This window comes from Manis pentadactyla, chromosome X, assembly GCF_030020395.1.
Source record: "Manis pentadactyla isolate mManPen7 chromosome X, mManPen7.hap1, whole genome shotgun sequence".
Classification (NCBI taxonomy): Eukaryota; Metazoa; Chordata; class Mammalia; order Pholidota; family Manidae; genus Manis; species Manis pentadactyla.
This window is the reverse complement of record NC_080038.1, coordinates 104931875-104955548: the sequence shown is the minus strand read 5'-3', so window position 1 is coordinate 104955548 and position 23674 is coordinate 104931875. Positions and strand designations below refer to the sequence as shown.

General features: G+C 36.4%; 1 protein-coding gene across 6 annotated transcripts in view; it reads left to right on the top strand.

The window, feature by feature from the left end:
- The window catches only part of ACSL4 (acyl-CoA synthetase long chain family member 4), a 103794-nt gene that overhangs the window by 30385 nt on the left and 49735 nt on the right, over positions 1 to 23674 (top strand). For 3 of the 6 annotated variants that reach the window (XM_057496118.1, XM_057496121.1, XM_036912613.2), the window contains exons 2-4: positions 2299 to 2404; positions 7503 to 7566; positions 9037 to 9086. Coding sequence is in view for 1 of the 6 variants with exons in the window: in XM_057496117.1 (XP_057352100.1) it covers positions 12331 to 12486 (156 nt within the window). In the remaining 5 variants the exon portion in view is untranslated. Of the gene's footprint in view, positions 1 to 2286; positions 2405 to 7502; positions 7567 to 9036; positions 9087 to 11977; positions 12487 to 23674 lie in introns of those variants that run through there. The other 3 variants (XM_057496119.1, XM_057496120.1, XM_057496117.1) reach the window with 3 other exon arrangements.

Here is a 23674-nt window from a genome sequence, read left to right as displayed (position 1 = left end):
GGATAGGAGTAGGAGTAGTATATGTTTTTGTTGTTTTCTAATATTCTCACATTCATCTTTACAATAAAACTAAGTTTTACTGTATGGGGAAAGCACATAAGATTCTTTCCTAATGTTCTAGAAAGCAGACCCTATTTTTGTTTCCATGGTCATTTGGAAAGGAGAGGGGGGAGAATTTCTTTTTAGAGACTAGTTCACTAATTTTATTTTAAAACCTATTTTGGTTCTGAAAGTCTACAACCTTGTACATGAAGAGTAGAATTTATATGCATGCAGTCTATCTTCCTGTCCCAGGTAAAGTCCAGTACTGACATTGTAGGCTAGGTGCTTGTTATTTATATATATGTATATGCACACAAAATTCACACATATATGCATACATACACATAGGTATACATAATATGCGTATATATATATGTATATATATATATATATATATATATTTAGTTTGCCATACTAATTATAGGGGGAGCAGTTATATAACAAAATGGGTGAAAACAGAATTCTTAGGTACAGTTGGAATATTTCTCTTGGCACTCAGACTGTCTTTCAGCTTGGGTAAAGACAATGGGCATAGTATAAATAAGCATTTATTCAAAACTGAGAAAGTGAAACAAAATACCCCAGAATACTGCAGGTTTAAGTATGCAAAGAAATATCCATTTTTGCCATGTATATGCTCTTCCAGCACTGAAAATAATTTTTGAATTACAATTAGAATGAATTCTGTTTGGCTAAAATTATCATCATTCTAAAATATAATGGCATTTTTTTGTTAAAAATACTTTCCCCACATATCTGCTGAAGAGGATAATGTAAAAAAAAATCCTATCTTAAAAAGAGTTACAAATGAAGTGGAGGCTGATACTGTGAAGGAAAAAATAATGATTTAAAACAGCTGTATTCTCTGACAAGTGTTAGGTAATTTCTCTTATCCATTCCAAGAAATATTTGATGCTATTTCTAAGCCAAAGGACATAGAGGTAATAAGACACAATCCTTGTCCTATTAAATAAACTTACTGTTTAGAAAAGTGATTAAGATAAATTCACATATGAGGCAATATAATACAAGTTTAGAGCTATTAGAGGAGACTTATAAGTTCAAAGAAAGGCTGGAAATTTTAGTTTGAGGTGTTAGGGAAGGTATCCCAGAAAAGGTGGCTTTTAAGCAGAATTTTGGGTAGAAAGAAGAGCATGAATAAAGTCTCTGAAATGAGAACTTTGGAGAATGTGAATATGACTTTTTTTTTAAGGCAATAAGTGGTTTATTTTGGGTGGAGGAGAGGTTGGGTAAATGTTCTTTTAATCTTGATTTAACATTAATATTAAACTTTATAGGAAAATATTTAATGCATACTAATGGAAGTATAATTAGGTACAGCCTTTCTGGAATGTAATTCTGTAGTATATATCAAGAGTTTTGTCCCACCCACCATTCCACACATACCAAAGAAAGATCTATTTTTGACCTGGTAATCACACTTTGCAGAGGTATGAGGGAATAATTTTTAAATTTTGAAGTAGGAAAATGACCCAGAAGCCACAAATGAGACTACTGATGCATATTACTGCTTAAAACTTAAAAACCAGTGTTTGGCCTAAAGCACCCAGAATGGAGAAAATGCTCTACTGGGAAAAATATTTATAATACATCATATAAATGTATTATATATATATAGGAAATGCTTATTTAATATATAACATATAAATGCTTATATATAAAGCATAATATATATGCTTATATATAAAAGCATAATATATAAATGCTTATTTCCTTAATATATAAAGGGCTTTTATGAATCACTAAGAAAAAGTGAATAATCAAATGAAAAAAATGGATGAAGGACTCGAACAAGTTATTTATATAAGAAGTTAAGATATAGTGAAATATTTTCTTAAGTTCATTGAAAAATACCAAGTTAAAACTGTTTTTGGTACCTATCAAACAAAGGTCAATCCAATCCAGTGTCTGAGGGGATGTGGGGAAATGGGCACATTAATATACTCCTGCTGGGAATGTGAAATGATACATTCTTTTTTAGAGCGTGTTCAAAAATATTTCTAGAAATTAATTTTAGACTTTCACAAGAGAGCTGCTTTAAATAGCACACCATTTCCATGGACTGTACACCTAGCTCCCCCTAATGTTAACATCTTACATAACTATATTATAGTACAGTTATCAAAAACTAAGAACTTAATGTTGGGACAATGCTATTCATTAAACTACAGACTTTATTCACATTTTATCAGTGTTGCTACTAACATTTTTTTTCTGTTCCAGGATCCAGCCCAGGATCCCACATTACATTTAGTTGTCGTATTTCCTTCATCTCCTCCAGTCCATGACAGCTCCTCAGGCTTTTTGTCTTTTATGACCTTGACAGCTTTGAAGAATACAGGTAAGTTACTTTGCACACCGCTCCTAATTTGGGTTTACCTAATGTTTTTTCATGGTTAGACTGAGATTATGCAGTTCGGGCAAAAATACCACAAAAGCGATGATACGTCCTTCTCAGTGCAGTATGTTGGGGTACTTGATGTTAGTGTGCCCTGTTACTGGTGATCATAACCTTGGTCACCTGGTTAAGGTAGTGTCAGCTATGTTTCTCCACAGTAAAGTTACAGTTTCTCTCTTTGCAGCTAACAAATATTAATACTTATATTTTATTATATTATATTATTTATATTATTATATTATTTATTATATTAATGCATATTTGAGGGAGCTACTTTGAAACCATGTGTATATCCAGTTCCAGCTTTGAGCTTTCACTCACCAGTGTTAGCATCCACCAGTGGATTTTGCCTGTATCAGTTATTACTGTGGCATTCTAATGGAGATTTTTTTATTTCCTTTATTTCTTCCATATTTATTAATTAGGATTCTTCTATAAGGAAGACTTGTCCCTTGTCCTTCAGTTAGTTGTTTCAATCACTTATTTGTATTAGCATGGACTCATATGCATTTATTTTGTTCTTTGGAGTATAATCTAATACTATTGTTACTTATTTTGTGCCTCAAATTGTTCCAGCTTTGATCACTGGGAGCTCTTTTGGGTTGGCCCCTATGTCTTTTCAACCTGTCACACCTTTTTTAAAGTACTTCCTTAGTTTCTGGCACCAGAAGATACCAGGCTCAACTTTTATTTATCCTGACTTGGCTCTGAATCAGCTACCTCTCCAAAGAGCCTGTTCCTTTCTGTTGGAGAATGGTAGGTAATTGGAAACCCAAGATTTTGGTGCTAGATATGGTCATCGCTATTAGGTGTCTTCTGCTTCTAGACCTGGTAGGCAACTTTAATAGACTAGAATCTAAAATAGTATGCCCTTTTGATCCAGCAATTCTGCTAGAAATACATCCTATAGAAGCACTGGCATAAATATGGCATTACTAAAGATGTTCATTGCTGTATTTCTAATGATGAGAAATTAGAAAAATGAAAAATGTCAATCAATAGGAAAGATTGGTTAGACTTAATTTGATATGGTCAGATCTGTGTGTTCTATCATGGAAAGACCATGTACAAGAGTAGTTTTTTTTTTTTAAAAAAAAGAAGATTGCAGGCCCTCAGTATGATTCAATTTATGTTTAAAAATTGTGTGTGCGTGTATTAGAAAATGCTTAGAAAAAGTCCCTGATGGTATCCACCAAACTATTAAAAGCTGTTATTTCTGGAGGATTGAATAAAAATGATACTTTCACTTTGTATTCTAATTGTGTAATGTTTGAATTTTTTGAAACTGCTTTATTGAGATAATGAATATTTTAAAAACACTTTCTGTTTTAGATTACCTAACTTGTAACTTGTTCGTGAAGCAATCTTCTAATCTATGACTCTCTGGAATTATCTCCATACTGTCAACACTATACAGGATAGATTTTTGGCAGTTTTACTTAGGTTATAACATTTCTTTAATAACATTTTAATTTTTATGACTCGAGTGACCCACAATCTTAAAAACATTTAAGACTCCTGGGCCACTCATACTCATGTATGTTCTTAAGAGGAAAACATTCTGCTGTAGCTTAGATTCTCAGCAGTCCCCTCCAGTAGTTTGGATGGTGTGGTTGTCTTTTAGGCCAGTTTTAAATGAGTTGTTTCCTTTTTTATGATTTTTAAAAATCAGTTTTTATGTAAATAGTTTTTATGGATATTCTGGAAGGTGATGATGAATCAGCACAAAGAATAGAAAAATCTTAAACATGCCAAAAACTCATAAAAATATTAAAACATAAAATTTACCTGTAGTCCTACTACATAGCAATAACTAGCATTAATATTTGGTGAGTATCTTGCTCATTTTTCTGTGAATATGTACCCACTCAAAATATACGTGTGTATAATGTAGTCATACATACTCTTCTGTACCTGTGTTACTTCTTGATTTCAACATTTGTAACCTTTGAATTGCATTTTAGTATGGCAGTTTTCATCCACTAAGTACTTAGCGCAATATATGACATACATATTTATCTAAAACAAGACCTATTATAAAAGATCATTACTGGGAATTGTCTTGTAAGGGACTCACCAGAATTTACTTTTAGATTTGAACACTAAGTGCATAGGACTTTGTTAATAGTCCTTTTCTGAAACATTCTCTTTTAAACTTAGTAAGATTGGTCCTTGAGACGTTAAGTATGGGGGTGGGGCATGGGGATTCATCGTGCTTGAAACATTTTGAACAAGTGCTATCACAAGTTTAGTATTGACTTCTGGAAGAATGTTTTCAAAATACTGGTTAACAGACTAACTTACTTTCAGTGAGGGCAAAAACTAAGCACATGAATTGTTTGTTTTTAAGTTTGTCTCAAAATATGAGGGTTGTTTGAATGAAGTTGAACAACATTGCCTTCTATCTGTATTGTTTTCCTCTTTGTCACTCTCCTGTTAGTGGCTTGGACGCTGTTTTGCTCCTTGGTGTTCAGTGAGTAAGGCTTTCTCAGTGCTGCCTCATTCCTTGATTGAAATATGATAAATTCTAGGTGCTGTATTATTTTTTTCATGCCACCAAGTAATTGTTAAGGAGAAACAAACCATATTAAATGCTTCAGTCTGCTTAAAAATTTGCTATGCTAAGGGTTATAAAAACTTGCATATCTATGAAAGTGAAAAGTATGTCTAAAATTTGCATTATAATTTTAGCTGAATCATTCCTCTTACCATTCCTCTGTAAATAGAACCTTCATGGTGATAATCTGCTTTGGTCTTTTATATTAAATTATTTCTGCAATTTATTTTAATAGGATAACTTGAAGAGGAGGGCCCTGTTTTGTAGGGGTGAGTAAGAGTGGCCATGAGAGAGGTCAGCACAAGGTCAGTTTTTGTGTTGTGTAGATAAACTTAATTAGGCTAGGTTAGGAAATGTGATTTGTTTGCCTTTTATCTGCTGGGCAGCTGTTTCTCTATCTTTTTTTATGATGAAAGAAATGACCTTTAAGGTTATAGGCACTGAGAAAAATGATGTCTGTCTTTTGTATTGAAGAACCTCTGAGAGTTGCTTCATCTCCATTTGGTCGAGGGCTGTAAGGCCACAAATAAGTAGAAGGTTGATACTGAGAGAATTCTCTGACAATTTTTATTATCCTCTCCAGCTTCTCCCTCCATAGTGCCAATAACCAAGTGTTAACTATCCTTTGCAAATATTTACTGATGAAATGACTTTACAAATTAAGCAAACTAGTGGTTTGTTTTTCACATCCCTTGCCCCATAGGTCTTCAAATGATTTTATAGAAGGTTGTTTTTTGTTATCAGTTATCTGAATTAATCTGTGAGGGAAATACATACATTTATATGTATATATTTATGTATGTACAGTTTTAGTCTCTTTGTGTTAATATCAAATGTTAGCCCTCTGGGAGAAAAAAAGAAAAGTGTTGAATAGAATGCCTTCTGTTTATAAATAGTCTTAACCATTTGTGGTTCATACATGTACTGACACTGTCACCAGCACCCTCTGCCCAAAAGTAGATTGTGGATATTAACTTGAAGTTGAAAAGTTGTTCTGTGAAACAAAACAAAAGGTATACTCAGTTAGTGATAGGCCTGGGTATAAATCATTCTTTACTTCATCCTTCTAATGGAAGCAAAGGAGAAAATTAACTATCTGAATTAATGCCAGCTAATTAGTGTGGTGATTAGTTATATGGTTGTTTGTTTTGAGACTTCCATTTGGGGTGTCTAGATTAAAAACAACAGTTGAAGGGTTATTCTCATAATCATATGCAAGTGATGCCGGGGTTCTTGTTCACAAAGCCGAAGAATGAGCTTCACAAATAGTCAAGGTAGGAGAGCAAGGTACAGGCTTATTTAGAGATAAAGTGAGAGGACAGAGCTCCTGGCTCACGCCTGGAGGGGACAGGAGAGTTCATAGTGGTGCGTGTCTAGGGGGTTTTATAGGCAGTTGAGGATTTTTCGAGAACATGAAAAAAACTTAGGGGTGTGGGTTTGTTAAGTGGTCCCTGAATATTTAGAATTAACTTAACACAAGCAACTTCCTCTGATGATTTCTCTCTGAGATACCAGCATCTTGGTCTGGGAGCATATGAAACAAGGCCACCTGCTCAGTCCCCAAGGTGGGCTGAGGTATTATTTGCTAAAGAGTAAGTTAAGAATTTCTAACGTTTTTACTTCTTGGGTATTAAAATGCAATCTTATCTTTAAGGTGGAATGCTTCTTGCCTTTTACTGTGTTGTTTATGCCTGTGCTTACTTGCTAAATTAGTTGCCCAGTTTGCAAAATCACTTCATCAGATCTGAAGGAGGAAAGACAGCACATAGGCCTGGGGCTTTTAGTATTCTAAAGTGAATCTTACACATGATTATAAATGGTTAGCATAATAAAACATTGCTACTCTTCTTTATCTGGGGAACATTAACTGATCTCACTGAAGAATGATTCTAGAGCTTAATGTTTAACGTAGAGTTTTAGTAGGGGGGTTTCCTTGCATGTAGTTACATTGCTCTGACTGCAAATATCCCGCCCTGCCCCCTCCGGAGGCCCTCACCCTACTCTGACTACATCCACAGTCCTTGTCTCACAAGTAGCACTGAGTACTACTGGATGAAAATGAAATCCCAGTTCTTCTTCAGAGTCATATACATAATATGCCCAGGGCGTTCATAGTCTTGAAATTTAAGTAAACAATATCAGATGATTGAAGCGCATTATTTTACTCCTCTGAGTATTCAGATGGTAAGTAGTTTTCTCCTACATTGTCCAAAATAAGTTAACCTCAACTGTAAACTGACCCTAAACCTTCATAGCATTTGTATCTTGAAGAACATCACAAAACGGAGTTGTGTCTTCTTTGAGGGAAGATGAGAATATCTCAGTTTCTCCCTAGACCAGTGCTGTATTTGAATTTGGAAAGAGCTTTGCATTATTTAAAGCAAATGATTCATTTTTGGTTTTAATGGGAAAATAGCAAGGTGCCTGCAGGCATTTGGGGGTGGTGATGTCTGGGAAGATTGACTGACCAGTTTCCTACTCCAGTTTCCTAGGTCTGACAGCCTTTGTCTTTGAAGTTGGCTCCTGTCCTGACTGCGGAGGATAAGAGGTATAAATAAAATCATTAAAAACATGATTCCTGCTTCTTGCCATTTTCTTTTCTTTTTTTATTGAGATATAATTGACAGATAACATTGTGTAAGTTTAAAATATATTGATTTGATACATTTATATGTTACAATATGATTACCTCTATAGCTTTAGCTATCACCTCTTATATCACATAACTATCATTTCTTTTTAATGGTGAGAACATTCAAGACCTAGTCTCTTTGTAACTTTGAGGTATATAACACAGTATTGTCGACTATAAACATTATGGTGTGTGTGTGAGCTCCAGAACTTACTTAACTTCTAGTTGCAATTTGTACCCTTTCACAACATCTCCCAAGTTCTCCCACCCTCCAGCCCCAGGAACCACCATTCTACTCTGTTTCTAGGACTTCAGCTTTTTGAGATTCCTTGTGTAAGTGCTAATGTTTGTCTTTGACTTACTTCACTAAGTATAATGCCCTCAAGGTCCACCCATGTTGTTGCAAATGGCAGGATTTCCTTCTTTCTCATGGCTGAATAATACCCCATTGTATTTATACCACATCTTTATCCATCTGTTGGCAGACACTTAGTTTGTTTACATATCTTGGCTACTGTGAATAAATATGGGATTGCAGTTATCTTTCTCTATCCTGTTTTCATTTCCTTTGGCTATATATCCAGAAGTGGGATTGCTGGATTATATGATGGTTGTATTTTTAATTTTTTGAGGAACCTCCAAACTGTTTTCCATAATGGCTGAACCAATTTAAATGCCCATGAACAAAAACAATGCACAAAGGTTCTCTTTTTTCCATATCCTCGCCAACACTTGTTATGTTATGATGATGGTCATTCTGACAGGTGTGAGGTGATCTCTTATTGTGGCTTTGATTTGCACTTCCTAATGATTAGTGACATTGAGCACCTTTTCATGTACCTGTTGGCCATCTATATGTGTTCTTTGGAAAAATGTCTATTCAGTTCCTCTTCCCATTCTTTAATCTTGCCATTTTCCTATAGAGTTGTTACTACTAGTTGTTATAGTCAGGCTCAGTTACTTTTCTGAGATCGTGCTAGAATTACTTCTGGTCAGGCATTCATGTGTAGTCCTTTCTTGTTTTTCCTTTGGTACCTGTCTCATCATGACTTAAGGTGTACAGGTAACATGAAATGGCACTTGAGTTTTTTTCTTCTTTTTTTAAATAAAAATATCATTGATATACAGTCTTATATTGGTTTCAAATATACAACACAGTTGTTCAACAGTTACACGTGTTACTATATCCTCACACCTAGTGTGATAGAATCCGCACACTCTAGTTTGGTCACTATCAGCATCATAAGATGTTACAGAATCATTAAGTGTATTCTCTGTACTGTACTACTGTTCCTGTGACCAGCTTATGTTGTGATTGTGAATTGAGTTTTTTTGAAGGGGTTCTTTTCTCATGTCACTGAACCCATAAATGTTGTCTCATTGCAGATTGAAATCACGAAAGATAAACGTGTTCTTCAGAGAAAAAGAGGAAATCTGTAAGTACTGCTTGAAAAACCTAAATTTGTCATTTTATCAACTTTAGTAGGAAAAAATTAAGTGGACATACTAACAGGCATCTTGACTATTTTTCTAGTGGGAAAAAAACCTGCCAATATTTCTGTCTGTTAGAAAGGCAGTGTTTGGAAAAGTTAAATAGGAAAACTTTTTATCCTGTGCAATATCCAAAATTTTAACTGTATGTCCTTCATTTATAAATGGGAAGTAATGATTAAAATCTAAATAAAATCTTTTTCTTTGAGTAATACCAAAAAATGAAGTCACAGATTAGAGATCCAATTCTGAGTACTGAGGCTTATAGGCTGTGTGTTTTTGGCAAGCTGTTTAGCTTTCCTTGCCTCAATTTCCTCATCTGTAAAATGGGCTTAATAGTAAGTGTCCAGTGAATGTCCAGTGAATGGTTCATTATTATTGATGAAGTGAAATCTGTACTAGTCTATACTTTCCCCCCAAAATTGAGGTTTATTCTAGTTACTCTTTCTCAAACTGATTTAACTGTATTCCTGACCTTCAAAAATTTAAATGTTAGCACTGTCTCCTTACTTAGGTACCCACACTAGACTATAGTATGGAATAAAAGAAATATAACAGAGGACCTAAAATTAGAATCATAGGGTTTCAGCCTTGAAAATTGCCTAATCCAGTAGTCTCCAAGCATTAATTTTTAGACTGGTGCTGGTCTCTGAAGAGTTTTTACTGGTCCATAGTAGGTAAAGTGAGAAAAATAAGGACAATAGGCCATGAGTTCTTCAAAGCTAAACTTTTTCCATTTAAAGGATTGTTTATTGTTACAAGATATATTCTTGTAATTTTGTGGAGTTAAATATGTTTGGTATTTTTTGAAATGATGTTGATAGTAAATGGTAGGTTTTAAAAAAAATGTTTTTACCTGACAAAATTGTCAGCTGTGCCATTACCCCCATGATCATTCTTTGTTTTAAAAACTTGATTGTCTGTGATATCTTAAAATCCAAATCCAGTTTTCTCATTTTACAGATGAGGAGATGACAAGGTATTAAATTTGCTCTGGGTCTTTACAGCTCAGCGAGCTGCTGAACCAGGACCAAAACTCTGTATACAGCGTTGGCTCTCTTGCATTTCTGGTCTTCTGAGAATCGCTTTCATTAGAATAGATCGTGAACCTGAAACAGAAGATCTAGTAGTTCTTATGTGCTAATAAATATTTTTGAATTCCAAGTATAAAGATACTCTAAAGACTTACTGTTCTGGTATAGCTAAGTGCTAAAGCCTGCTGATTAGCTTGCATTAGAAAAATCTTAAACATGGCAAAAGATTTTCATCAGCAGTTGACCAGAATTAGCTGCTCTGAATTCAGCTACTTAGGTAGCATGCTACCGTGTGGTTGACAAAGGAGGTAAGATACCAAGAAGGTTAACATTTCCTTTGACAAATAGACTGTGGTACCATTGTGAGTAGTATTCAGTCTTGTATAGTTAACTTACTTATCCACAGAGAGTCTGTTTCCTCTGTCTGTCACACAGGCAGGCACACACACATATACACACCCCTGCACACGCAGTTATACATAGCAATTGGCCTGCAGGCTCTCTAGATGTCTAAGAGACACACTAAAATGGTGAAGAGTAGCAGTTGCTGGAAGCATTAGCAGGAACATCTGGCCAGTAGTTCACAGATACTTTTGAGAGTCCTCTTCAATTGGCATATCCCAAAATACACTTCAGAACAGAAATACCTAATTCCCTTATTTCCCTCACCTTACTTACCTTAGTGATGCAGGCATGGGCCAGGTAAACAAATGAACATGAGAGAGAGAGAATAGAATGGAAAGTATTTCCCAAACCTAGCGTGGAGACATTAACTCTAGGAGTACTTTTCCATTTCTTGTATTTGGCTTCATGTGGCTTCCTTCTGTAGTTGAGACTTCTTCAATTTCTGAAATGTCACACACACCCATAATGAAATGTTAGGAGCAAAAATACATTTTGAATGATCTGCTGTCTTTGGAATATCTGTACCCATCTCTCCTTCATTAGTGCTAATATTTGAGAGTTGACTGAATGGCTACAAGATTTCTGTCTTTAACAGATTTATCAGTCTTTGAGGTCTTTTGTTGGTCTCGCTTATAAGGTATATTTAATCCTGAAGAGTAGAGCGAATTTTTGTTTCTTAACTCAGTACAGTTTTACATTATGGCGGCCAGGTGGCTGAATGGTAGTGACTAATTTGGCCATTTTGTAAGAAAATTGCTGTGAAAATAATTATTAACAGTGTGAAGAACTGGGAAACAACTTTAGCAAAAAACTAACCTGTTAAACTGGCTCTTCCTCAAGCAAGTGTGCAGGGTAGGTCATGTGGCAAAAGAGGTGCAGTTGCAAAATTCTCTCTGTAATACAAGATGTTTCTCTGGGAAGATATTCCTCTGCTGGTTAGATTTTTTTGAGCCTGCACTCACAGTTGGTAGCCCACAGTTGTATTACTTTATTATAAAAAATAGGTAAGGTGACAAGAGATGTGTGACAAATAAGTAAAATGACAGAGGACAGATACACAGTCTGGAAATCCCTCACTCATACAGAACACATTTATTCTAACTGTAAGTTAATTTTAAAGTTCTGTAATGCAGTTATTTGTGATCAACTTGTGTTAAAATCGTAACTGTGTTCCCATAGAGAAAAAAGTACCCAGTACATATAAGACTTTACAGACAAAATTTAAGTTTATACCATGCAATGGGCTAATTTAGCAGTAAGGTTTTATCTACAGGAACCTTTAGCAGTAGTTGTAGAACACTGGAATTGCTATTGTACTATGTACTCCCCTTCCTATAGCACTGAACCCTTTATATGTCTCTCCAAACTCAACTTTCATAACTTACCTTTTTTTCTCTGTTTTTGAAAGTGTCTATTTAATAAAGTTGGATTGTAACATCCCATGCTTTGTCAGTAGGTGCCACTTCTGAATATGATTTATTCATCTCAAAATTCCTTAAATAAAAGCTTTGGGTTAAATTGTGTATAATCAGCTTCTGACTTTAGAAAGCTACATATTTAAAAATCATGTGTGTTGTGATCACTTAAAATGAGAAGTATATAACGTAATTATCCGCAGTGTCTGTGGAGTATGTAGGCAGCAACATTGGCTCCTATATCTCTTCATTTCAGCACATTAAGTTGCCTCATTTCAACACATAGATAGGATCCTAATTATAAAAGGCTATGACCTAGAAAAAAAAACATTCTGATGCATGCTGGGAATGTTCTTAAGGCATTATGGGAGGGAACTTGTGCTAAAGCTTGGAAGAGCATCTTCAACATGGCAGCTGAGGTGTTTTCTTTGCTGGGAAAAGCTGGGAAGAGACTGGCAGGATGGCGACTTCAGGAGTTAATACCTTTCCAGGTGATGAAGTAAACAGGTTCTGTTAATCTTGTTAAAGACGCACCCACATATCAGTCATAGTTGTGAGACGCTTCTAGTTAAAGTAGCTGGGCACAGGTGCAATGCCATGTGTTGGTATCGGTATAGTTATATGTTCACCCTAGCTTTTATTCTCATTTTGCTTTTTTTCAGTTTTCAAATGTATTTCTTACAATTATTGTATGCTGGATTTATTTTTGATTTTACAGAGTTTCATATCGATCAGATTGGTCTAGCAATATGAGTCAGATGAGAATTACAAGGAGCAGATGGATATGTTTCACATGATCATTCAGTCTTGCAGACTGTGATAGCACAAAATCCTGCTTGCTACTCTTAATTCCTTTTATTATCTTCAAATATCAACATTTTAAAGTTTTTATATTAAAATATAAAATTCATATTGTAGCACCTGTGAAGTTTGATTTCTTTAACAAAATGGCAACCATTCTTTTTTCACGTAATATTTGAGCTATCTCCTATATGTTTTAAAAATCATTTGGAACTTTTTAATAGTGTATAAAAGAAAATAGGATTTTTAAAAAAGCACTCCACCCTTTACAAAAGTCTTGGTGATGCAACGTCTGTGTAGAAATATGATCTTTTGAAGTACAGAAGGTACGCTTATCTGTTTAATCTCTTGGAACTTTTATAATGGTTTTGTGATGTAATGTTTAGTCGATATAGTTTATCCTTTTTGGAGGGCAAATTACCTCTTTATTTGGCATTTAAATTACACTTGTCTGATGTGTGACTTGAAAATGTGATTTCTTAAAGTTATCACTTAACATAGTTAATCATTGATTTTCAGATTGATAGTTTTTACATTTTCATAAGGTCTCAGGTCAAGTTTTGATGAAGTTAATTTGCCCTTACTGTGTGTTTCAACTTGGCAGATGCATGGATCCTTGCTTGGTTTAGTCCATTTTCTGAAACTTTCAGAAAAAATGTCTTGGCATTAATTGACTTCAGTTTCGTAGTTTTTCTCTTTCTTTCTTAAATTGATGCGTGTCACATGCTTCTGGGGGAGATGATTAAATTGAGACTTTAATCAGTATTTATAGTGTGGTTTTTGTTTACTTTGTGTACTAGAGCTTAATGTATCACTAATGCTTTTTTGTGTTTAACCTATCAGAATGTTTGAAGTAACTGGAATGAAATACTTAATGTTAAACTTGGCCTCAACACATAAAATAAAATAAAATTGCATCTGATTTTTCACTAAAACTAGTACCTACTAGACCTCTAAAGGGCTTTTTTTTCCTCGTATAAAAGTGCCTTCGGAGATGAGTACTCAAAATTGTTGCCAGGATATCTTCATACACAAAGTTTATCATTCTCGCCCATTTAGATTATACCAGTATGGCAAGCTCACAGACAATATAGCCCAAAACATGGACTTAAAAATTGGATAGACCTGGGTCAAAATTCCTACTTAGTTTTGTTCTCTTGAGCAAATTATTTACTATCAGTAAAATGAGGGTACTACTTCAAAGGGAGGGTTTTTTTGGGAAGGATTAAATGAGATAATGTATCTAAAGGACTGAGCAGAGGACCTAACCCATAGTAAATGCTTAATAAGTGGTTATTAATCTGATTCCCGGGTGGACTTGTTAACATCGACAGGAGTGATGAACTATTCCATGACCGAAAATGATAGCCTGCCCTTTTCTGGCTGACATACAAAGACATTACTTGATTTTAGGGAAGCACAACTCAGGTTTCATGTCCTACTAATCATGGGACAACAGCATCACTCTTCATACCCGGAAGGATGGCATACCTTTGTGAAAGGCATCCATGGAAAAACACATGGTACAAATTATGTAACCTTTAAGTGTTTATAACACCAGTCTTTTCCTTCTGTGCAGCAGACAGTTTTTTCGGTTCCAAATTTTCTATTAAATTTAAGAGTATATCATTTCCTAGAATATTGGCATGGACAGGTGATTTTTTTAAAAAAGGACAACTGAGGTTGGTGGCCTTTAGGCTGTTGCACTTGTATACCTTTTTGCTAAATTATAGTTCATAAAGTTATGGAACTGCTACCAGGTGGAAGTACTGTTGTAGTTGCTGAGGATTCGGCAACCAACAATAAACTCTGCCTCAATGGAGCTTACATTCTGATGGGGACATTGATAATAAACATAAAGTAAGGCATATGATGTATTAGTGATAAGTGCTAGGAAGAAAAATAAAGTGAGAAAGGGATTGGGGTGCAGTTTTACAGTGGCTGGAGAAGAACTCACTGAGAAGGTGATATTTGAGTAAAGACAAAAAGGAGGCAAGAGAGTAAGCTATGCAGGTATCTTGGAAAAATGTTTTAAGGAGAGAGAATAGCAGGAACCAAGGCCCTGAGGCAGCAGGATCATGCTTGGTGTATTATGGAAACAGCAAGGAACAAATGAAACTGTAGCAGAATGAGCCAGGGGAAAGCATAGGAGATGAAGTCAGAAACTTAAGAAATAGGGGAAAAGTCCTCTAGTCTGAGTGGTCAGAGTAAGGACTGACTTTTCTTCTGAGGAGTCATATGGGGATTCTTTGAAAAGTTTTGGGCCGAGGAATGATACAATCTAACTTACTTTAAGTGTAATTTAAGCTGGATAAGACGAGGGTTTCTGTGGCAGCTGAGTGTCAAATTTATTATATAGGTGGAAGCAGGGGAGATCATATTGGCTATTGTATTTATCCAGGTGTGACACATGATAGAGGCTTGAACCAAGATGGTATTGGCAGGAGTGGTGAGAAATAGTTGAATTTGATACCTGTTTTGTGAATAGAGCCGGTAGGATTTGCTGATGAATTGGGTTTGGAATGTGTGTGTGAGAGAGAGTGAAGACATGAATTGCAAGGTTTTTGGTCAAAGCAGCTGAAGTTATGGAGACAGGCAAGACTTGGTGGGATAGATCTGTGGAAGGACAATTAGAGCTCAGTTTTAAACATACGAGGTTTGAGGTGCTTTAACTGAAATCTAAATGAATCTGTTGAGAAATAGTTGGGTATAGAAATCTGGTGTTTAAGGGAGACTTCCAGGTTAGGGGGAGAAATTTGGGAGTCTCTCTCTCTCTATATATAAATATGCTATTTAAAGTTGTGAGACTAACTGACATCACCATGGGAATGAGTATAGGTAGAGAAGAGGTTCAAAGACTGAGCATTATAGTGTTTAGAGGCTAGGGAGACAAGGAAGCAGCAGAGAAGATGGAGAAGAAATGGCCACGGAAGTCAGAAGAAAACCTTAAGAGCATGGTTTCCTGGAAGCCCAGTGAAGAAGTTTCAAGCAGGGAAAGGGTCAACTGTGTTAAAAGGCTGCTGGTAGGTAAGGCAGATGAGGTCTGAGCTTTAGTTGACCTTGGGATCTGACAGCATGGAAGTCATCAGTGACCTTGATCAGAGCACTACAATCAGAGCCAGAATGTAGTGGGTTCAAGAGCAAATAGGAGGGGGAAACTGGTAGATAGACAGCTCTTTTAAGGAGTCTTGAAGAAAAGGAGAAGAAACTGTAGCCAAAAAAGAAGGTAGAACAGGGAATGGTTTGTAGATGAAAGGAACAACAACCCATTATGGTGCTGGTGGGAACGATTAAGCAGAGCAGGAAAAATTAGTGGGTCAGGAAGAAAGAAATCAAGGAATTGGTAGAGCTGCAGCATCAGGCCTTTCTTGTATTGGCAAGGGTGTCATGCACCAGTGAAGGGGTTAGCTCTAACTGGGAGCATCACCAGTTCATCTGTAGTCACAGGGGAGGACAGAGCAGGTGGCTACTGATCCCAGCAAGGCGGGTAGATAGAGTGGCGGGCATCTGTGGAAGTTCTCTTCAGACTGGTTCCATTTTCTCAGGAAGATAGGAAGCCAGGTCAGCAGCTAAGAGCGAGGATGGAGAGGGGAGGGGCGTTGGTGGTCTGAAGAGAGAGAACAAAATGTGAAGCCCAGGAGAGAAGGCCAGTGAGCACACCAGAGCAGGGTAGTGTGGTTTCTGCGCCGTGAGGAGCAGTCACTGACTTGGGTGGGAGAGGGAGCATTCGGCACCAGGTTTTTCTCCAGCTGCACGGGTGCAGTTAGAGATGAGGTGGAGAATTGGATTTAACCAGGTCATGGTTTAGCCACGTAAGGACAACAAAGGGAGAGGGAGGCAAGAGAGATGAGGGTGTATTCCAGGGGCTGATTATTATTGCCCATGCAATTTAAGCTGGATAAGACAAAGGTTCCTCCCCACAGTACCATGAAGGAACTAACACCCTGTTTCACACATTATGCCACTGATACAAAGCTTTTAAGTGAGAGGCAATGCAACTTGTTCAAAGCCTCACTTAACAGCAGATACTGAGCTTAGAAGCCCAAATTTCCTCACTTGGTTTAGCCCATTTATCACCTGGGAAAATGAGGCTTTCTCTTCTTTAAAGAAGTATTCATTTTCCCTTAATACAGTAGCAGGATGTTTAATCTTTTTTGTTCTTTTACTTTTTAAAAATCAAACTATAGTTGACATACAATATTGGTTTAATGTGATTCAATAAGTATGTGCAAGACAAAATGCTCTTCACAATAAGTCTAGTTGCCATCTGTCACCATACAATGATATTACAATATTATTGACTATATATTCCTCATGTGGTGCTTTCATCCCCATGATTTATTTTAGAATTGGAAGTTTGTACCTCTTGATCCTCTTCACCTATTTTACCCATGCCTCCACCCTCCTCCCCTGTGGCAACCTACCAGTTCTCTGTATTTGAATCTATTTCTGTTTTGTTTGTTCATTTGTTTGTTTTGGTTTTTGGATTCCACACATGAGTGACGTCATGGTATGTGTCATTTGTTTGTTTTGGTTTTTGGATTCCACACATGAGTGACGTCATGGTATGTGTCTTTCTCTGTCTGACTTATTTCACTGGACATAATGCCTTCTAGGTCCATCCATGTTGCCCAGTTTAATCTTGAGTTGCCACAGCAGCATCTGCATGTCTCTTGTTGTATAGCTGCCTTCTAGTAAAGTTGACTCTGAAGGAATATGTGGAGAAACAGCAGAAAGTATCAAAGCATCTGCTAACCTGGCTTGCTGTTTTTTCAGATCCATCCTGTACTGTTCTGCCTCTGTCCATTAGCTTATCCATTTGTTCCCTCTGCTCAGACTGTCCTCATTTCCTAATCTTTCTTCTCTCCTTTTGAAAACATACACCCATCCTTCACACATACCTCAAGTACTATGATTTTGTGAAAACTTTCTGGATGGTTCTTCTTCCTCCCTCATCTTTTTTTTTTTTTTTCCCTCTCCACACTGGACACAATTTGCCCCTTTTTGAGTACCTTTAGCATTTTGTTATTGCTTTTCCACTGGGATTTATCATATTCTACCTTGAGTATTTGTTAACTGATCTCCCTGCCCCTTCCATACATATGAACGCATATGTACTTGCATACATGCATGTAAAGGAATAAGGACATGTTTTACTCATCTTTGTATTAAGTGCTCAAAACTTACACATAGTAGGTGTTCCAATCTTTTTTCAAAAAGAATTTATCAGTAGATGTGAATGTAACCCTGGAAAACCATTCACAAGGAAGGATCTTTATTTATTTATTTATCTATCTATTGATTTATTTACTTACTTACATATTTATTTATTTATCTATTCTTTCATCCATTCACTTATTCGCCCTTTTATTTATTCATTCATTCATTCATTCGTTCCTTTATTCCTTTACTCCTTCCCTCCCCTCCCCTCCCCTCCCTTCTTTATTTTTTATTTTTTATTTATTTTGGTACCATTAATCTACAATTACATGAAGAAGGGGAGCATTTTAAGATAGGCAAAACTGGGCAGAGGCTGGCTGGTGTGTTTGAAAGAACACCGGACATACAGATGGGCCTTGGTTACAATTTGCACTGTCATTAATTTACTTCCCTGTGAGATAAGCGATCAGACAATGTCAGTGGGTCAGGTACTCAGATGAACTGGGGGTCCCGACAGTCCCTTCAGGGGCTGTTGCAGCCTCCCCGACCAAAGCAGCTATGCTTTTGCTTTTTTCTTTTTTCATTTAAATTTAATATTTCTTTTACCACGTAAGACATTCTTATAGTTCAAAACAAAACTGAACACAAATTATATTGAGAAATCTAACTTGCGCCACTTTCTACATGTAACCTAGATAATCATTTTTCCTCATCTCCTCTGCATCCTCATCATATTTCTGCTAACAAATTGTAATAATGCTTTATTTATTTCACGTGAAAAAGCAATGTGGTTACTACATTCACCCATGTTATCGTGTCCCCTGCATTCCCCATTGCAGTCACTGGCCCATCAGTATAGTAAGATGCCACAGAGTCACTATTTGCCTTCTCTGTGCTACACTGTCTTCCCCATGATTCCCCCCACACCATGTGTGCCAATCATAATACCTCTCAATACCCTTCTACCTCCCTCCCCACCTGCCCTCCCCCACCCCTCCACTTTGGTAACTGCTAGTCCCGTCTTGGAGTCTGTGAGTCTGTTGCTGTTTTGTTCCTTCAGTTTTGCTTTGTTGTTATACTTCACAAATGAGGGAAATCATTTGGTCCTTGTCTTTCTCCACCTGGCTTATTTCACTGAGCATAATATCCTCCAGCTACATCCATGTTGCAAATGGTAGGATTTGTTTGTTTCTTATGGCTGAATAGTATTCCATTGTGTCTATGTACCACATCTTCTTTATCCATTCATCTACTGATGGACACTTAGGTTGCTTTCCTATCTTGGATATTGTAAATGGTGCTGCAATAAACATAGGTGTGCATATGTCTTTTTGAATCTGAGAAATTATATTCTTTGGGTGAATTCCTAGGAGTGGAATTCCTGGGTCAAATGGTATTTCTATTTTTAGTTTTTTGAGGAAACTCCATATTGCTTTCCACAATGGTTGAACTAGCTTACATTCCCACCAGCAGCGTAGGAGGGTTCCCCTTTCTCCACATCCTCGCCAGCATTTGTTGTTCCTAGTCTTTTCGATTTTGGACATCCTAGCTGGTGTGAGGTGATATCTCATTGTGCTTTTTGTTTGCATTTCCCTGATTATTATGATGTGGAGCATCTTTTCATGTGCCTGTTGGCCATCTGTATTTCTTCTTTGGAGAATTGTCTCCTCATATCCTCTGCCCATTTTTTCATCGGGTTATTTGCTTTTTGGGTATTGAGGCATGTGAGTTCTTTATATATTTTGGATGTTAACCCCTTGTCGGATATGTCATTTCCAAATGTATTCTCCCATACTGTAGGATGCCTTTTTGTTCTGTTGATGGTGTCCTTTGCTGTACAAAAGCTTTTTACTTTGATGTAGTCCCATTTGTTCAGTTTTGCTTTTGTTTCCCTTGCCTGAGGAGATGAGTTCAGAAAAAAGTTTCTCATGTTTCTATTTAGGAGATTTTTGCCTATGTTGTCTTCTAAGAGTTTTATGGTTTCATGACTTACATTCAGGTCTTTGATCCATTTCGAGTTTACTTTTGTGTATGGGGATAGACAGTAATCCAGTTTCATTCTCTTACATGTAGCTGTCCAGTTTTGCCAATACCAGTTGTTGAAGAGGCTGTCATTTCCCCATTGTATGTCCATGGCTCCTTTATTGTATATTAATTGACCATATATGGTTGGGTTTATATCAGGTCTCTCTGGTCTGTTCTGTTCATGTGTGGATCTGTTCTTGTGCCAGTACCAAATTGTCTTGATTACTGTGGCTTTGTTAGAGCTTGAAGTCAGGGAGCATAATTCCCCCAGCTTTATTCTTCATTCTCAGGATTGCTTTGGCTATTTGGGGTCTTATGTGGTTCCATATGAATTTTAGAACTATTTGTTCCAGTTCATTGAAGAATGCTGTTGGTATTTTGATAGGGATTGAATTGAATCTGTAAGTTGCTTTAGGCAGGATGGCCATTTTGACAATATTAATTCTTCCTATTCATGAGCATGGGATGTGTTTCCCTTGATTGGTATCTTCTTTAATTTCTCTTAAGAGTGTCTTGTAGTTTTCAGGGTATAGGTCTTTCACTTCCTTGGTTAGGTTTATTCCTAGGTATTTTATTCTCTTCGATGCAATTGTGAATGGAATTGTTTTCCTGATTTCTCTCTCTGCTGGTTCATTGTTAGTGTATAGGAAAGCAACAGATTTCTGTGTATTAATTTTGTATCCTGCAACATTGGTGAATTCAGATATTAGATCTAGTATTTTTTGAGGGAATTCTTTAGGGTTTTTTACGTACGATATGTCATCTGCAAACAGTGACAGTTTAACTTCTTCTTTACCAATCTGGATGCCTTTTATTTCTTTGTGTTGTCTGATTGCCGTGGTGAGGACCTCCAGAACTATGTTGAATGAAAGTGGAGAGAGTGGGCATCCTTGTCTTGTTCCCGATCTTAAAGGAAAACCTTTCAGCTTCTTGCTGTTAAGTATAATGTTGGCTGTGGGTTTGTCATATATGACCTTTATTATGTTGAGGTACTTGCCCTCTGTACCCATTTTGTTGAGAGTTTTTATCATGAATGAATGTTGAATTTTGTCGAATGCTTTTTCAGCATCTATGGAGATGATCATGTGGTTTTTGTCCTTTTTGTTGATGTGGTGGATAATGTTGATGGATTTTCGAATATTGTACCATCCTTGCATCCCTGTAATAAATCCTACTTGATCATGATAGATATTTTTCGTGTATTTTTGAATTCAGTTTGATAATATATTGTTGAGTATTTTGCTTCTATGTTCATCAGGGATATTGGTCTGTAATTTTCTTTTTTTGTTGTGTCTTTGCCTTGTTTTGGTATTAGGGTGATGCTGGCCTCATAGAATGAGTTTGAAAGTATTCCCTCCTCTTCTACTTTTTGGAAAACTTTAAGAGAGAATGGGTATTAGGTCTGCACTAAATGTTTGATAAAATTCAGCAGTGGAGCCATCTGGTCCAGGTGTTTTGTTGTTTGGTAGTTTTTTGATTACCAATTCAAGTTTCTTGCTAGTAATTGGTCTGTTCAGATTTTCTGTTTCTTTCTGGGTCAGCCTTGGAAGGTTGTATTTTTCTAGAAAGTTGTCCATTTCTTCTATGTTATCCAGTTTGTTAGCATATCATTTTTTATAGTACTCTTTTTTTTAATTTAAAAATACATTTTATTTAATAAATATACTCAAAATATTACCATGGCAACATGTAATAAAAAAATTATTTGTGAGATATTTTTGATGCTCTTTTTTTGTACTAAGTTTAGAAAACTGGTGTATATTTTATACTTACAGCACAATTCAATTCAGAATTGCTACATTTCAGTGTTCAAAAGCTATATGTGGCTAGTGACTACTATACTGGATGACAAAGATCTAGAGGACAGTCCATATGCAAGTTACAGATTCAAATGTATGATTTCCCTCCACCCACACTGCCTTTTTTTTTTCAAATGAGAACAATTGTTCATAAGTAGGCAAAAATTTTTCTAATTTTATCCATGTACATATTTTTTCAAGAAAAACTGTTTCACACTGTATACAATAACAATCTAATGTTTTATGTAACACATCATGAAAATATTCCCACGGCATCAAATCTTCCTCCATAGAATCATTATCAGTGGCTGCTAGTATTCCACTCTTTGTTTTATCAGTTTCTTTGCTCAATCCCCTTTTGATGGACTTGTGGGTCGTTTACAATTTTTCACCTTTGTTTTTTTTTTGAGAGGGCATCTCACATATTTATTGATCAGATGGTTGTTAACAACAATAAAATTCTGTATAGGGGGGTCAATGCTCAATGCACAATCATTAATCCACCCCAAGCCTAATTCTCGTCAGTCTACAATGTTCTGAAGCATACTGAACAAGTTCTTACATGGTGAACAAATTCTTACATAGTGAATAAGTTCTTATGTGGTGAACAGTACAAGGGCAGTCATCACAGAAACTTTCAGTTTTGATCACGCATTATGAACTATAAACAATCAGGTCAAATATGAATATTCGTTGGATTTCTATACTTGATTTATATGTGAATCCCACATTTCTCCCTTATTATTATTATTACTATTTTTTTAAATAAAATGCTGAAGTGGTAGGTAGATGCAAGATAAAGGTAGAAAACATGGTTTAGTGCTGTAAGAGAGCAAATGTAGATGATCAGGTGTGTGCCTGTAGACTAAGTGTTAATCCAAGCAAGATAAGGGCAATAAAACATCCACGGAGGCAGAAGATTTCTCTCAAAACAGTGGGGGTGAGGTTCTAAGCCTCCCCTCTGTTGATCCCCAATTTTTCACCTGATGGCCCCCCTGCGACTGTGCCTGTCTTAGGTTGTTCCTCCCTTGAGGAATCTTACCCGTCTCTGGCTAACCAGTCATCTTCCCGGGCCATACAGGAAAATGTAAAGTTGGTAAGTGAGAGAGAAGCAATATTGTTTGAAAAGGTTAGCTTTTTACTTCTTTGCAGATTTATGCCCTGTGGCTTTTGTGCCCAGTATTTGTCTTGAGGAATCTTTATCACTTGGAAGAATTATGATACTCGGTAAATTCGATTTGAGGCACGAATTCTATTTAAGGGTTATAATTAGGGAGGAAGAAGAAAAGCTATAGGAGTAGCAGATGGAAGAAAACATGGGAAGATTATTTCTTTGACAAATCTTCTTGTAGAGTAACTTAAGCATGTATAGGTTTTAAACTACTAAGTAACTTGCGTACACACATTAACATAATAGGAATACAGTTACATAACCAAAGCAGACCTATAATTACCAGCCATCTCCAGTGAAAGCAAGAAAACCAGTTAGGCACCCTAGGCATTTGTGAAAACTTATCTATGATATGGTGGATATTGTCCAACTGAACTTGAGCAGTCTGAGAGAAATCAGACAAATTAAAACAACCCATTCCTGGGGAATGTTCACATCCCATATATTCTTTTAACAGTAGATAGTCTGTAGTTGTAAGATTTTGGTGCGCTACAACTTGCACTTCCCCTAATTCTTCGTTGAGTTCCAACAGTATAGAGCCAGTCAAATTTGTTGTTTTACTGTATGCACAGGCCAGCTTAGATACCTCCTTCTTCATTCCAATGGCAAGTCCAGGAACCGGTGGGATGAATGCAGCTACAACTGCAGCATCGCCTGGATCTTTGTTGAGGTTTTTTGATGATCATCTTCTGGAATGACTCTTCCAGAGAGTGCTGATGTTAG